The sequence below is a fragment of the Carcharodon carcharias genome, chromosome 6 (assembly GCF_017639515.1).
Source record: "Carcharodon carcharias isolate sCarCar2 chromosome 6, sCarCar2.pri, whole genome shotgun sequence".
Classification (NCBI taxonomy): Eukaryota; Metazoa; Chordata; class Chondrichthyes; order Lamniformes; family Lamnidae; genus Carcharodon; species Carcharodon carcharias.
Window position 1 is genome coordinate 138,432,876 of NC_054472.1, and position 15,748 is coordinate 138,448,623.

At 42.1% G+C, this 15,748-nt stretch overlaps 1 protein-coding gene across 3 annotated transcripts in view; it reads right to left on the reverse strand.

The window, feature by feature from the left end:
* The window catches only part of cdh17 (cadherin 17, LI cadherin (liver-intestine)), a 126,340-nt gene that overhangs the window by 53,556 nt on the left and 57,036 nt on the right, over positions 1–15,748 (reverse strand). For all 3 annotated transcript variants that reach the window (XM_041190020.1, XM_041190021.1, XM_041190022.1), the window contains one exon: positions 15,453–15,643. In XM_041190020.1, the coding sequence (XP_041045954.1) occupies positions 15,453–15,643 (191 nt within the window). The remainder of the gene's footprint in view (positions 1–15,452; positions 15,644–15,748) is intronic.

A 15,748-nucleotide genomic window follows, 5' to 3' on the forward strand; every position in this document is an offset into this window, starting at 1 on the left:
GCTTGGAAAATAAAGGAAAGGAAAACTGAAGGGAAATAGTCAAAGGTTTTATTCAATTCAAAATTTATACCTGAAATTAGTTAAGGACAGAATAAACAAATAAGATCAGTTTAGTTTACTGGCAATGTTGTAAAAGGCATTATGGAAGAGAAAACACAGAAAATATTAAAATGTCCAGGAAAAGTACAGCATGTAGAGATCCATAAAGGTAGGTTGAGGAATACCAAGAAACTGAGAAGGGTTGCAAAGATGAATTGTAAGGAAAATATAGTTCAAAACACAAAGCAGGATAGTAAAGCACTTATCAGGAATATCAGGAGTAAACAAAGCGTGCAAAGCGGGATTAACCCACTAAAAAATAACAATAAAAGTGTATCTAAAAATACATCATAGGATCCTGATTAGCAGATAATATTGAGACTTCCAACTGATACAGGCAGGAACATGCTTAAGAAAGTCAGGTCTCTACTCCAATTTACAAAATAGACACACACGTGCTGATAATCAGAAGAGGCAATGACTGGTAGAAGGAGGAAACAGATGCAGGACAAGCCCACTGTACAGATGCATTATTGATCCTAGTACAAAGATTGAGACTTTGTGTAAACATGTAAAATAGATGATAGCGAAATAGCAGCCTATTAAACATCCCTCCAAATTTTTATAATATAAAATAGATTTACACTACCGCACAAAGTCTACCTCGCAATGCGATATTTACATCATTTTAAATGTGGAAGATGTGTAGATCATTTATGAATTAGGCAGGTAATTTCTCCTTTCCATAGAGTCATAGAGGTCTACAGCACAGAAAAAGAGGCAGAAACCCTCATAACATTTAAGAAGTATTTGGATGTGGACTTGCCATGGCATACAAGGCTATGGGCCTAGTGCTGGAAAATGGGATTTGAATAGTTAGGTACTTGTTTGACCAGCACAGACTCGATGGGCCGAAGGGCCTTTTTCTGCGCTGTAGAACTCTATGACTCTAGTGTAAACCTATTTCATATTATAAAAGGTTGGACAGGTTAGGCTTATATCCACTGGAGTTTAGAAGAGCAAGAGGTAACTTGATTGAAACCTTTAAGATCCTGAGGAGTCTTGGTAAGGTGGATGCGGAGAGAATGTTTCCTCTTGTGGGAGAATCTAGAACTAGGGGTTATGGCTTAAAAATAAGGGGTTGCTCATTCAGGACAGAGATGAGGAAAATTTTTTTCTCTCAGTCGTGAGTCTTTGGAACCCCCTTCCTCAAAAGTTAGTTGAAGCAGGGTCTTTGAATATTTTTAAGGTAGAGCTAGATAGATTTTTGATTAACAAGGGTGTGAAAGGTTATCGGGAGTAGACAGTAGGTTACAATCAGATCAGCCATGATCTTTTTGAATGATGGAGCAGACTTGAAGGGCAAAGTAGCCTACTCCTGTTCCTAGTTCATATGTTCATGTGTACCCACTGCGTTACAACACCTCCCTTAATGAAATAGTTTCAGTAGATACTTCCAATGTGACCATCCTTTCCACAATTCTTTAACTCTTTCCAATCAGATTTCTGCCCCTGGCCATATCATTGAAACAGCCCTAATCACAGTCACAAAGGACATCCTTGGAGACTGTGACCATGCAGCACTATTCCTCATTTGTCAAAACTAGCAAACCTTAACTCTGCTATTCACTCTGCAGATGCTTCAAGTTCTGCTGAATATTTCCAGAATTTTTTATCTTTATTTCAGAATTTCCAGCATCCACAGTATTTGGCTTTGGTATGAGTGATTGTAGGGTGCCTACAGAGGAATCCTTGAAAACCTAGTCAGCAAAAGAATCAGATAAAGTCATTACTAATTGCTGATTAGTGATTGTATTTAAATTATGCCATGTCTACTTGGTAACCAAACAAGTGGGAACAATTCCAAGAATTTGAAGATAAAAGCAAAAAAACTGCGGATGCTGGAAATCCAAAACAAAAATAAAAATACCTGGAAAAACCAGGTCTGACAGCATCTGCGGAGAGGAACACAGTTAACGTTTTGAGTCAATGTGACTCTTCAACAGAACTAAGGAAAAATAGAAAAGAGGTGAAATATAAGCTGGTTTAAGGGAGTCTGGGACAGGTAGAGCTGGATAGAAGGAATATTTGACTTGAGTTTCTAAGTGGTGGGAGCTATTTGCTGCCAACAGTCTCAATGTGAGCTCACCCACACTCTGAAGAATGGAAAAATTACCTCCCGTGGGAATAGTAAAGAGGCTTTATTATTACATGGGGTAATACAGTAATGCATGACTCTGAAATAGGTTTATTTAGTACTGTATTCTTACATTGAACTACTGCTTATAGTTCAATCTAAATGAAAACATATTTCTTAATTTCAAAATAATCTCATCTCCAGGCAATAAGCAGTAGTTTACCATCTTCCTCAATCCAACTGTTCAAACCCTGCTCTGACTAGTCCTGTCTAAACTTGCATTATGAATTACTGGTAGGTAAGGAACTGTCTTTAAATTCTTATATTCAAACTAATAGTTAATATTACAGTAAACACTCAACATTGTTGCACCCCCTTGCACATGTGGGGATGGCTGTGTCCAAGCCTTTCTTCCACCGAACACAAATGGTATTTTTCTGCAATTTGTAACATCCTCATAGCCCTTTGATGCATGCTTCACCAAAGCGTGGGTCAACTTTTGGATCTAGTCTGCATTTCACATTAATTACTTTTTCCTTCCTTTCCCTTACTTTTGATCAATAGCATTTCAGATTTTTCATTTGGTAATTTCTTAAATCATAATCAACCGAAGATGTCAATGTTTTTACTGCACAGGACTTTATCCTGTGCTTTTATTGTTTTTACTAAATTCTATCTCTGTACTATTTTGTCTGGAATTAGATTTTCTTCCTGAATCAGTCCAGCCTCAATATCATCCTCTCACATTGGGCAGGGGTGAGTTGGGGGCTCGGAATTAATCGTCAAATGCAAAAAACGTAATCTTAGCTTGCCATTTGCACACCCATTGATGTTTTTAAGGGGGCAGGTCTTAGTGTCCCACTGTGGGAAATGGAAACCCTCATTAACTTTTCAATTAGATTCCCACAGTGCATCCTGTGACATAGACCTTCTTCATTACGACCCTCAAAAGTGCCCACCCCAAAACCTCCCATAGACTCCCATTTACAGAAGGAGGCCATTTGGCCCATCATGTCCATGCCAGTCAACAAAGATCTGACTACACTAATCCCATTTCCCAGCACTTGGCCCATAGCCCTGGTGGATTTGGCAACGCAAATGAATATCTAAATACTTCTTAAATGTTGCTAGAGTTTCTGACTCAACCACCCTTCCAGGCAGTGAGTTCCAGACTCCCATCACTCTCTGGGTGAAAAAAATTCTCTTCAACTCTCCTCTTAGCCTTCTACCTCTTACCTTAAATCTATGCCCCCTGATTATAGACCCCTCTACTAATGGAAAAAGTGCCTTCCTATCCACCCTATCTGTGACCCTCATAATCTCATACACCTCTATCAGGTCCCATCTCAACCTTCGCTGCCCCAAGGAAACCAAGCCCAGCCTATCCAATCTTTCTTATAGCTCAGACCTTCCAGCCCAGGCAACATCCTGGTAAATCTCCTCTGCACCCTCTCCAGTGCAATCACATCCTTTCTATAATGTGGTGACCAGAACTGCATGCAGTACTCCAGTTGTGGCCTAACCAGTGTTTTACACGGTTCCAGCATCACCTCCCTGTTCTTGTATTCTACACCTCAGCTAACAAAAGCAAGTATCCCATATGCCTTCTTAACTACCTTATCTACCTGCCCTGCTACCTTCAGGTGTCTGTAGATATGAAAACCAAGGTCCCTCTGATCTTCAATACTCTCCAGGATCCTACCATTCATTGCGTAATCCCTTGCCTTGTCAGCCCTCCCCATGTACGTAACTCACACTTCTCCAGATTGAATTCCATTTGCCCCTGCTCTGCCCACCTGACCAGTCCGTTGATATCCTCCTGCAATTTACAGCTAACCTCCTCACTATTTACCACCCTACCAATTTTTGTGTCATCCACGAATTTCTTGAACATATCTCCTACATTTAATTCCAAATCATTTATGTACACCACAAACAGCAAGGGCCCCAGCACCAAGCCCTGTGGAACCCCACTGGAAACAGACTTCCAGTCACAGAAATGTCCCTCTACAATCACCCTCTGCTTCCTGTCTGTCAGCCAATTTTGGATCCAACACGCCACCTTGCCTTGGATCCCATGGGCTCTTACTTTCTTGATCAGTCTGCCAATGAGGGACCTTATCAAAAGCCTTGCTAAAGTCCACGTAGACCACATCAAATGCATTACCCTCATCAACACTCCTGGTTACCTCCTTAAAAAACTTGAACAAGTTTGTCAAACACGACCTTCCCTTAACAAATCCATGCTGACTATCCCTGATTAATCTGTGTCTCTCCAAGTGCAGATATATTCTGTCCCTCAGAATTCTTTCTAGTAACTTCCCCACCACTGAGGTTAGACTGCCTGGCCTGTAATTTCCTGGTCTATCCCTTCCTCCCTTTTTCAATAATGGGACAACGTTAGTAGTCCTCCAGTCCTCTTGCACCTCACCTGTGGCCAGAGAGGATTTGAAAATTACTGCCAGAGCCCCTGAAATCTCTTCCCTTGCCTCCCTCAACAACCTGGGATGCATCTCATCCGGGCCTGCGGACTTATCCACTTTTAAGGCCACTAAATCCACTAGTACCTCCTCTCTTTCTATGTTACTTCCCTCTAATATTTCACAGTCCTCCACCCCGATGTCTATACCTGCGTCGTCCTTTTCCATTGTGAAGACCAATGCAAAATATTCATTGAGAACTGTACCCACATCTTCCAGGTCTACACACAGTTAACTCTATGATCCCTAATTGGCCCTACTCTTTCCCTAGTTATTCTCTTGCTCTTTATATATTTTAAAAACCCCTTTGGGTGTTCTTTTATTCTAGCCACCAATACTTTCTCATGCACTCTCTTAGCTTTTCTAATTTCCTTTTTAAGTTCCTCCCTGCACTTTTTATACTCCTCTAGGAACTCTGCCGTACTGAGCCCTTGGTATTTGCCATAAGCTTCTCTTTTTTTCTTAATCCTAACTTCTATGTCCCTTGACACTCAGGGTTCCCTGGACTTGGTCCCCACCTTTGTCTTTACAGGAAAATGTTTGCCCTGTATTCTCACTATTTCCTCCTTGAATGCCTCCCACTGCTCTGACACAGTTTTAACTGCAAGTCCCAGTCCACTTGGGCCAAATCATATCTCATCTTAGTTAAATTAGGCTTTCCCCAGTTTAGAACTTTTATTCCTGGCCCAACCCTATCATTTTCCATAACTGTCCTAAATCTAACTGAGTTACAGTCACTATCTACAAAATGCTCCCCTATTGATACGCCTTCCACCTCCCCGGGCTCATTTCCAAATATTAATTCTAGAACTGCCCCATCCCTTGTTGGGCTTTCTATGTACTGGCAAAAAAGTTCTCCTGGATGCAACTTTAGAATTTTGCTCCCTCCCTACCATGCACACTAAAACTATCCCAGCTAATATTTGGGTAGTTAAAATCTCCTGCTATTACTGCCTTATTATTTTTACACTTCTCTGAAAGTTGATTACATGTTTGATCCTATCTCTCCCTGACTGTTTAGAGGCCTACAGTACACACCCAATAGCATGTTTGCCCCGTTAGTGTTTTTTACTTCTACCCATATAGCCTCATTTGATGATCCTTCCAAGATATCATCCCTCCTCACTGCTATAATTGATTCCTCAATCAATATTAGAGTCATAGAGGTCTACAGCACAGAAAAAGGCCCTTCGGCCCATCAGCCTGCACTGGTCAAACAAGTACCTAACTATTCTAACCCCATTTTCCAGCACTAGGCCCATAGCCTTGTATGTCATGACAGTGCAAGTGCACATCCAAATAATTCTTAAAAGTTATGAGGGTTTCTGCCTCTACCACCCTTTCAGGCAGTGAGTTCCAGATTCCCACCACCCTCTGGGTGAAAAATTTCTTCCTCACATCCCCTCTAAACCTCCTGCCCCTTATCTTAAATCTATGACCCCTGGTTATTGACCCCTCAACCAAGGGGAAAAAATAGTTTCATCGTCACCATTTCTATATTTATTAATCCTGCCATAGCAAGATTTGAACTCATGTCCCTAGAGCCTTACCACAAAGCTCTGGATTACTAAGCCAGTGACATTACCACTACACCATCGTTTCCAACACCTGAAACATTTTTTTATTGAATTTAAATTCCACCATCCTCCGTGGTAGGATTCCCAAAGCCATTACCCTGGTCTTGAAATTACTAGTCCAGCAACAATACCACTACACCATCATGTCCCCTTAAAACCTCAGCTCTCACTCTAATAATTCTGGCAGAGCTGACATGCTTTATATGTTTTTAATTACTTAATTTTTAACAGTTTGTACAAGGTCAGTGAATCATCACTCACTGAGCAGAAATTGAACCCGGGCCATGGCGGTGAAAGTGCCGAATCCTAACCACTAGATCACCAGGGAAGCTGGGCACAAGCTTTACAACCCTCAATACTGTGACCCACCTCCACTCCTCTTCTGTCCCTCTCTCTCATCTGAATGCTCTATAACCAAGGGGAGAATTTTCTCCCTATCGCGGGGGGTTGAGCAGGAGCAGCCGTGGGTGGGTGTGCAGCCAATCACTGCCCACAATCGATTGCGCACTGCCATTTTGCAGAGCCGGGCCAATTGAGACCCGCTCAGCGTGAGGCACACCCGGAAGTGCTAAGCACTCCCTGTGCTGACAGGGGGAGGAGGGAGAGTCAGTGCCTGCACGCAGAAACCTCTCTAAGACACAGAGCTGCCTCAGGAAATTAGTTTGATTATTATGAATTAAAATAAAGAGAGAACATTATTCAGACATGGAACATGTCAATGAATATTAATGAAAAATTAAATTCATAAAGCCTTCATGAAACCTCATCCCACCCGTTGATGAGGTTTCATGATAAAGGTGAAGGCCACCTGGGCTCTTCGCCTGTCCCCCAACCTTAAGGTTAGATGGGCAGCCCAGACAACCAGCTTAATTAGATTATTAAAGGCCTTAATAGGCCTTTGGCAATTCGGCAGGTGCGCAGCCGGTTCCGGCGCGTGCCCGCCGAACTGAAGATCGGAATGACACGCGGTGATCTTGGGATGCACGCCGCATTGTTTTACGCGTCAGTAAGTGGGGCTCACCCCCGTACGCCGACCCGAAGATTCAGGCCCAAGAATGTTGAGCTGCCAATCCTGCCCTTCTTTGAATCAAGCCTCGGTCATAGCTATAATATCATACTTCCACGTGCCTACCTGTGCCCTCAGCTTGTCTGTGTTATTCCTCAGGCCCGTTGCATTAAAATATTCCATTTAGCCTTGTTAAGCTCTAGCCTATGTTTCCTCTGCCTTCCAGACTCACTTACTAGCAGTTTAACTTCTAATTCCATTTCAGATTCTCTCCCCTCTGAACTACTTTTCAGGATCCCATCCCCCTACCAATTTACTTTAAATCTGCTCCAACAGCATTAGCAAATCTCCCTGCAAGGATGCTGGTCCCGTTCCTGTTCAGATATAACCCCTCCAACTTGTACAGGTCCCACCTGCCCCAGGAATCTAAAGCTCTCCCTCCTGCAGCATCTCTCCAGCCATGCATTCATCTGTTCTATCATTCTGTTTCTATACTCACTACTGTGTGGCTCTGGGAACAATCCGGAGATTACTACCTTTGAAGTCCTGCTTTTCAATTTCCTACCTAACTCCCTAAAGTCTGCTTGCAGGACCTCATTTCTCTTTCTTCCTATGTCATTAGTCCCAACATGAACCATGACCTCTGGCTGTTCACCCTCCCCATTCAGAATGTCCTGCAGCCGTTCCATGACATCCTTGACCCTGGCACCCGGGAGGCAACATAGCATCCTGGAGTCACATCTACGGCCACATTAGCTCCTGTCCACTCCCCTCATTAATGAATTCCCTACTGCTATTGCCCTTCCACACTTCTTCCCCCCCAAGCAACCGAACCACCCAAAATGCCATGGCATTTGCTCTGGTTAGCCTCCTCAGAGGAGCTGGCAATCTCACCGTTTTCCAAGGTCGAGAAACGGTATACAAGCGAGATTCCCTCACTACCTGTCTGGTTCCCCTTCTGCCTGGCAGTCACCCATTCCCTCTCTGCTTCACTTCCTTGAGCTGCGGAGTGACCACGTCCTGAAACGTGCTATCCCCAAACCTCTCAGCCTCGTGAATGCACCGTAGTGCCCCCAGCTACCGCTCAAGCTCCAAAACCTGGAACTTGAGTTACTCCAGTTGGAGGCACCTCCTGCACACACGGTCATCCAGAAGGCCAGGAGCAAGCAGGCTTTAATCTCACTCTTTTAACCTCTCTGTCCCGAAGTCTCACTGTTTTAACCTCTCTGTCCCGAAGTCTCACTGTTTTAACCTCTCACTCCCGAAGTCTCACTGTTTTAACCTCTCTGTCCCGAAGTCTCGCTGTTTTAACCTCTCTGTCCCGAAGTCTCACTGTTTTAACCTCTCTGTCCCGAAGTCTCGCTGTTTTAACCTCTCTGTCCCGAAGTCTCACTGTTTTAACCTCTCTGTCCCGAAGTCTCACTGTTTTAACCTCTCACTCCCGAAGTCTCACTGTTTTAACCTCTCACTCCCGAAGTCTCGCTGTTTTAACCTCTCACTCCCAAAGTCTCGCTGTTTTAACCTCTCTGTCCCGAAGTCTCGCTGTTTTAACCTCTCTGTCCCGAAGTCTCACTGTTTTAACCTCTCACTCCCGAAGTCTCACTGTTTTAACCTCTCTGTCCCGAAGTCTCGCTGTTTTAACCTCTCACTCCCAAAGTCTCGCTGTTTTAACCTCTCTGTCCCGAAGTCTCACTGTTTTAACCTCTCACTCCCGAAGTCTCACTGTTTTAACCTCTCACTCCCGAAGTCTCACTGTTTTAACCTCTCTGTCCCGAAGTCTCACTGTTTTAACCTCTCACTCCCGAAGTCTCACTGTTTTAACCTCTCTGTCCCGAAGTCTCACTGTTTTAACCTCTCTGTCCCGAAGTCTCACTGTTTTAACCTCTCACTCCCGAAGTCTCACTGTTTTAACCTCTCTGTCCCGAAGTCTCACTGTTTTAACCTCTCTGTCCCGAAGTCTCACTGTTTTAACCTCTCACTCCCGAAGTCTCACTGTTTTAACCTCTCTGTCCCGAAGTCTCACTGTTTTAACCTCTCTGTCCCGAAGTCTCACTGTTTTAACCTCTCTGTCCCGAAGTCTCACTGTTTTAACCTCTCACTCCCGAAGTCTCACTGTTTTAACCTCTCTGTCCCGAAGTCTCACTGTTTTAACCTCTCTGTCCCGAAGTCTCACTGTTTTAACCTCTCTGTCCCGAAGTCTCACTGTTTTAACCTCTCACTCCCGAAGTCTCACTGTTTTAACCTCTCTGTCCCGAAGTCTCACTGTTTTAACCTCTCTGTCCCGAAGTCTCACTGTTTTAACCTCTCACTCCCAAAGTCTCGCTGTTTTAACCTCTCTGTCCCGAAGTCTCACTGTTTTAACCTCTCACTCCCGAAGTCTCACTGTTTTAACCTCTCACTCCCAAAGTCTCGCTGTTTTAACCTCTCACTCCCAAAGTCTCGCTGTTTTAACCTCTCTGTCCCGAAGTCTCACTGTTTTAACCTCTCACTCCCAAAGTCTCACTGTTTTAACCTCTCACTCCCGAAGTCTCACTGTTTTAACCTCTCACTCCCGAAGTCTCACTGTTTTAACCTCTCACTCCCGAAGTCTCACTGTTTTAACCTCTCACTCCCAAAGTCTCGCTGTTTTAACCTCTCTGTCCCGAAGTCTCACTGTTTTAACCTCTCACTCCCAAAGTCTCACTGTTTTAACCTCTCTGTCCCGAAGTCTCGCTGTTTTAACCTCTCACTCCCGAAGTCTCACTGTTTTAACCTCTCACTCCCAAAGTCTCACTGTTTTAACCTCTCTGTCCCGAAGTCTCGCTGTTTTAACCTCTCACTCCCAAAGTCTCGCTGTTTTAACCTCTCTGTCCCGAAGTCTCGCTGTTTTAACCTCTCTGTCCCGAAGTCTCGCTGTTTTAACCTCTCACTCCCAAAGTCTCGCTGTTTTAACCTCTCTGTCCCGAAGTCTCGCTGTTTTAACCTCTCTGTCCCGAAGTCTCGCTGTTTTAACCTCTCACTCCCAAAGTCTCACTGTTTTAACCTCTCTGTCCCGAAGTCTCGCTGTTTTAACCTCTCACTCCCAAAGTCTCGCTGTTTTAACCTCTCTGTCCCGAAGTCTCGCTGTTTTAACCTCTCTGTCCCGAAGTCTCGCTGTTTTAACCTCTCACTCCCAAAGTCTCGCTGTTTTAACCTCTCTGTCCCGAAGTCTCACTGTTTTAACCTCTCTGTCCTGAAATCTCAGTTTGAAGCTCTCTGTCCAGAAATCTCGCTGTTTTAACCTCTCTGTCCCGAAGTCTGGCTGTTTGAAGCTCTCTGTCCTGAAGTCTCACTGTTTGAAGCTCCCTGTCGAGAAGTCTCACTTTTTTAATCTCTCTGTCCCAAAGTCTCTCTGTTTAAACATCTCTCTCCCGAGGTCTCGCTGTTTTAACCTCTCACTCCCAAAGTCTCGCTGTTTTAACCTCTCTGTCCCGAAGTCTCACTGTTTTAACCTTTTTGTCCAGAAGTCTCGCTGTTTTAAACTCTCTCTCCCCAAGTCTGGCTGTTTAACCTCTGTGTCCAGAAGTCTCACTGTTTTAACCTCTCTGTCCTGAAATCTCAGTTTGAAGCTCTCTGTCCAGAAATCTCGCTGTTTTAACCTCTCTGTCCCGAAGTCTGGCTGTTTGAAGCTCTCTGTCCTGAAGTCTCACTGTTTGAAGCTCCCTGTCGAGAAGTCTCACTTTTTTAATCTCTCTGTCCCAAAGTCTCTCTGTTTAAACATCTCTCTCCTGAGGTCTCGCTGTTTTAAACTCTCTCTCCTGAAGTCACACTGTTTTAATCTCTCTGTTCTGAAGTCTGCTGTTTTAACCGCTCACTCCCAAAGTCTTGCTGTTTTAACCTCTCTCTCCCAAAGTCTCGCTGTTTTAACCTCTCTCTCCCAAAGTCTCGCTGTTTTAACCTCTCTCTCCCGAAGTCTCACTGTTTTAATCAATCCCCACACTTACCACATTTTTCCCAAAGGAGAAATTTAGTAGTTTTATTGAAAAGAGAGTTCCTGGTGTGTTGCAAAGGTGTGCTAGAAGTAGTGTCGTGGGTGTATTGAGGCAAACTACAAAGGGAATATTTATGAGATGGAGCAATGATCTAAAAAGTGGTAGCTCAATTACAGTATGTGCGTGCGTAATAATAAATTTTGGTTATAGACAACATTTGCAATTATGCTCTGAATTAGACTTGGCACAGTGGAACACTGAGGCTCTTGGGGTTAGATTCGCCAGACATTACCTTCAACAGATAATGTCATTAAAAAAATTAATGGAAGTCTAGGGAGTTAATAATTAACCCAACCCACCCAGCAGGAAACTGATGGAATCAAAACAGCTTTTCATTTAACACTCTGTTTGATTTGACTTTCCATTTAAGTTAAAATGACCCTACGTTTATTTCAAGAGGTATGGGATATATAAGCCAATAGGTAAATCTAAATAAAACCTTAAGGCCTCAGTGTTTTATTCATCCTGTGTACAGTATTGGGCTCCACACTATAGAAAGAATATTGAGTCTTTAGAGAAGGTACAATGCAGATTCAATGGGATTCAGTCTGCTATAAGGAATAAAAATATAAACACAAAATTGAAAAATATGGGTTGTTTCTATTAGAGCATCACAGATTGCAAGATGATATGGTAGGAATGTTTAATTATGAGAAGAAGGAAACACCATAGATAAAAGATTGTTTTCAGTAGTTGTGAGGTCTTAGAATAAGGGCTCACAGACATAATGCTGAAAATAAGAAATTCAGGACAAAGAGCAAGAGATGTTTCTTTACACAGGGAGTCTCAAAGCTGTGGAATTCACTTTCAGGGCTAGTAATCAATGGAAAAGCTATACCAATATTCAAAATTAGATTGGATAGGTGGATGAAGAAAAAAGGAGTAAAGTGACATGTAACAGAGTGGTAAATGTATTTAAGAATATTTGCTCTCCTGGAGAGTAAAGACCAACATTGACTTGTTGGGCCAAGTGGAGTGCTTCTATATTGCAACACTTATGTATTTCCAAGGATTTCTTCACAGGGAAAACTGTAGATCTGTTTCTCAGACAATCACAGCAATTGAAAAACAACAGCACTAAAATTCTGCAAGTGTTCTCCAATGGCTCATTGTAATTCTGGAAGATTCACCAGGAAAATAGTGTAAATGGTTGGAATTATGTTTGGCGAGGTGAAAAGTGGAAGAAAAGAAAAGAAAATAGCTTAAGAGTAAATGGTGGAAAAACATTTAAAAGTAAATTCAATATACTAAGTTAGCAATTCTGTCTTATGGGAGGAAAGTTTAATGGAGGAAGGAAGGAAGAACAAACAAATAAATAAAATAATTGCATCTTAAGCAAATATTATAAATCTATGAGGTTGTTAATGCTTGTAGACAACTAAGACAGAAATGGTTTTGGGTAGGAGAGGTCCAATTGGAAGCTCCCCTCCAAGTCACTCACCATCCTGACTTTGAAATATATCACCATTCCTTCACTGTGTCAAAATCCTGGAACCCCCTTCCTAACAGTACTGTCGCAGTACCTACACCACATGGACTGCAGTGGTTCAAGAAGGCAACTCACCACCACCTTCTCAAGGGCGACCAGGAGAACTCCTGTGCAATTTCAGTGCATTTCAAGCAAGAGTGACCAAAACAATGGCCCAGATTTTGCTGGAGCAGGGCATTTTGCAGCATGCCCCGGTTGTTCGACTTTTTCATGCACTTTTAGGTTTTAACAAATTTATTTTACACAGTTACTGTAGTTAGAAGCTGACAATGGTGCAGAATGGGCGATCTGGGACCTTTGTGAACAATGGGTCAAACTTCTTAACCAATAAGACTAAAGGACTGAAGAATGAACAGAGGAAAGACTGAAAAGGAGAATGAATTAGAGTAGGTGAATTTAATGCCAAATTATGCACGAAAAGAAAAATGAAGAGAAGGAAAAATTGGATTAGGAGAGAGGGAAAAACGATAAGAAAAGTAAGTTAAGGAAATAAAAGCTTAAAATGTGACATTTGTAAATCACCAAAAATTCAAAACCTGAAGATTATTTACTTTTTGAGCAAAAGATGTTGACTGGTAATCATTAACAATTACCATGTTGATAAGGGTACTTATACTGTTAGTTACTGGACAACAAGACAACTGAGTGTGTTTAATAAATAATTAATGTATGAATGCAGCAACTTCATGAAAATCACAGGGAGGTTAAGTGGATGATGCAGTTTTCGTAAAGCACCTTGTAACAATTCACAGGGCACCTCTTCCTTGCCTCAGGTTGCTGGCCAATTTATGCATTAATAATGGCACGTGCCATTCAAGCACCCGCAAATTCTGAGCTAATATTATTACAGTAATCTATTTCAGTTTTAATAATGATTACACACCAAAGTGCTTCAGTACATGGGGCATATTAGTCGGGAAAAAGGGCTGGAGACCTGCGATGTAGAGTTTCCGCTCATTTATGCATAAAGCGCATTTCAGCTGGACTTAGGGATAGACACAAAATAATTTTCAGTACTTGAAAGTCTTACCTGTGTGATTATCTTGGGATGAGGGTCTGTAGAATTCTCAGTAATTTCTATTTTACCAGGTGACTTCCACAAATTCTCTTTTACAGTAATCTTTACCACAGAGCTTGTGGTCAGAGACAAGGCAGCTGAATCTTTTGCATTAACTATCAGCTGGTAGGCATCTTCCACTGTTGGATCAAGTGAGTTATATCCTGCAAAAAATATATTTCTAATAAAACGTTACTCTTCATGACATCTTTATGAAAGACCAGTTGGCAATAATCTCTTGCTTTCAACGGAATAGAAAGATGTAAATGGATCTTTTCCTCACAGTGACAATGTGCAAGTGGCACAATAATGCATTGTGCTTTTGCAAACAAACATAAAATGTTTGGTGGAAACTTTTTCATAAAGGCAACACTTTTAAAAGCTGATGGCAAAAATTTGTCTCAATATCTAAATAGTGTAACATTCTGTGCCCTTACAAATGTATATTTAATGATGACCTTAAACATGCAGTTAGCAAATTACAATTGATTTTTTCATTCTTTCACGGGATGCGGGCGTCACTGCCTAGGTCAGCATTTGTTGCTAACCCCTAATTGCCCTTGAGAAGCTAGTAGTGAGTCGCTTTCTTAAACTGCTGCAGGTACACCCACAGTGCTGTTAGGGAGGGAGTGCCAGGATTTGATCCTGCCTGTCGCAGTACCTACACCACATGGACTGCAGTGGTTCAAGAAGGCAACTCACCACCACCTTCTCAAGGGCGACCAGGAGAACTCCTGTGCAATTTCAGTGCATTTCAAGCAAGAGTGACCAAAACAATGGCCCAGATTTGCTGGAGCAGGGCATTTTGCAGCATGCCCCCGGTTGTTCGACTTTTTCATGCACTTTTAGGTTTTAACAAATTTATTTTACACAGTTACTGTAGTTAGAAGCTGACAATGGTGCAGAATGGGCGATCTGGGACCTTTGTGAACAATGGGTCAAACTTCTTAACCAATAAGACTAAAGGACTGAAGAATGAACAGAGGAAAGACTGAAAAGGAGAATGAATTAGAGTAGGTGAATTTAATGCCAAATTATGCACGAAAAGAAAAATGAAGAGAAGGAAAAATTGGATTAGGAGAGAGGGAAAAACGATAAGAAAAGTAAGTTAAGGAAATAAAAGCTTAAAATGTGACATTTGTAAATCACCAAAAATTCAAAACCTGAAGATTATTTACTTTTTGAGCAAAAGATGTTGACTGGTAATCATTAACAATTACCATGTTGATAAGGGTACTTATACTGTTAGTTACTGGACAACAAGACAACTGAGTGTGTTTAATAAATAATTAATGTATGAATGCAGCAACTTCATGAAAATCACAGGGAGGTTAAGTGGATGATGCAGTTTTCGTAAAGCACCTTGTAACAATTCACAGGGCACCTCTTCCTTGCCTCAGGTTGCTGGCCAATTTATGCATTAATAATGGCACGTGCCATTCAAGCACCCGCAAATTCTGAGCTAATATTATTACAGTAATCTATTTCAGTTTTAATAATGATTACACACCAAAGTGCTTCAGTACATGGGGCATATTAGTCGGGAAAAAGGGCTGGAGACCTGCGATGTAGAGTTTCCGCTCATTTATGCATAAAGCGCATTTCAGCTGGACTTAGGGATAGACACAAAATAATTTTCAGTACTTGAAAGTCTTACCTGTGTGATTATCTTGGGATGAGGGTCTGTAGAATTCTCAGTAATTTCTATTTTACCAGGTGACTTCCACAAATTCTCTTTTACAGTAATCTTTACCACAGAGCTTGTGGTCAGAGACAAGGCAGCTGAATCTTTTGCATTAACTATCAGCTGGTAGGCATCTTCCACTGTTGGATCAAGTGAGTTATATCCTGCAAAAAATATATTTCTAATAAAACGTTACTCTTCATGACATCTTTATGAAAGACCAGTTGGCAATAATCTCTTGCTTTCAACGGAATAGAAAGATGTAAATG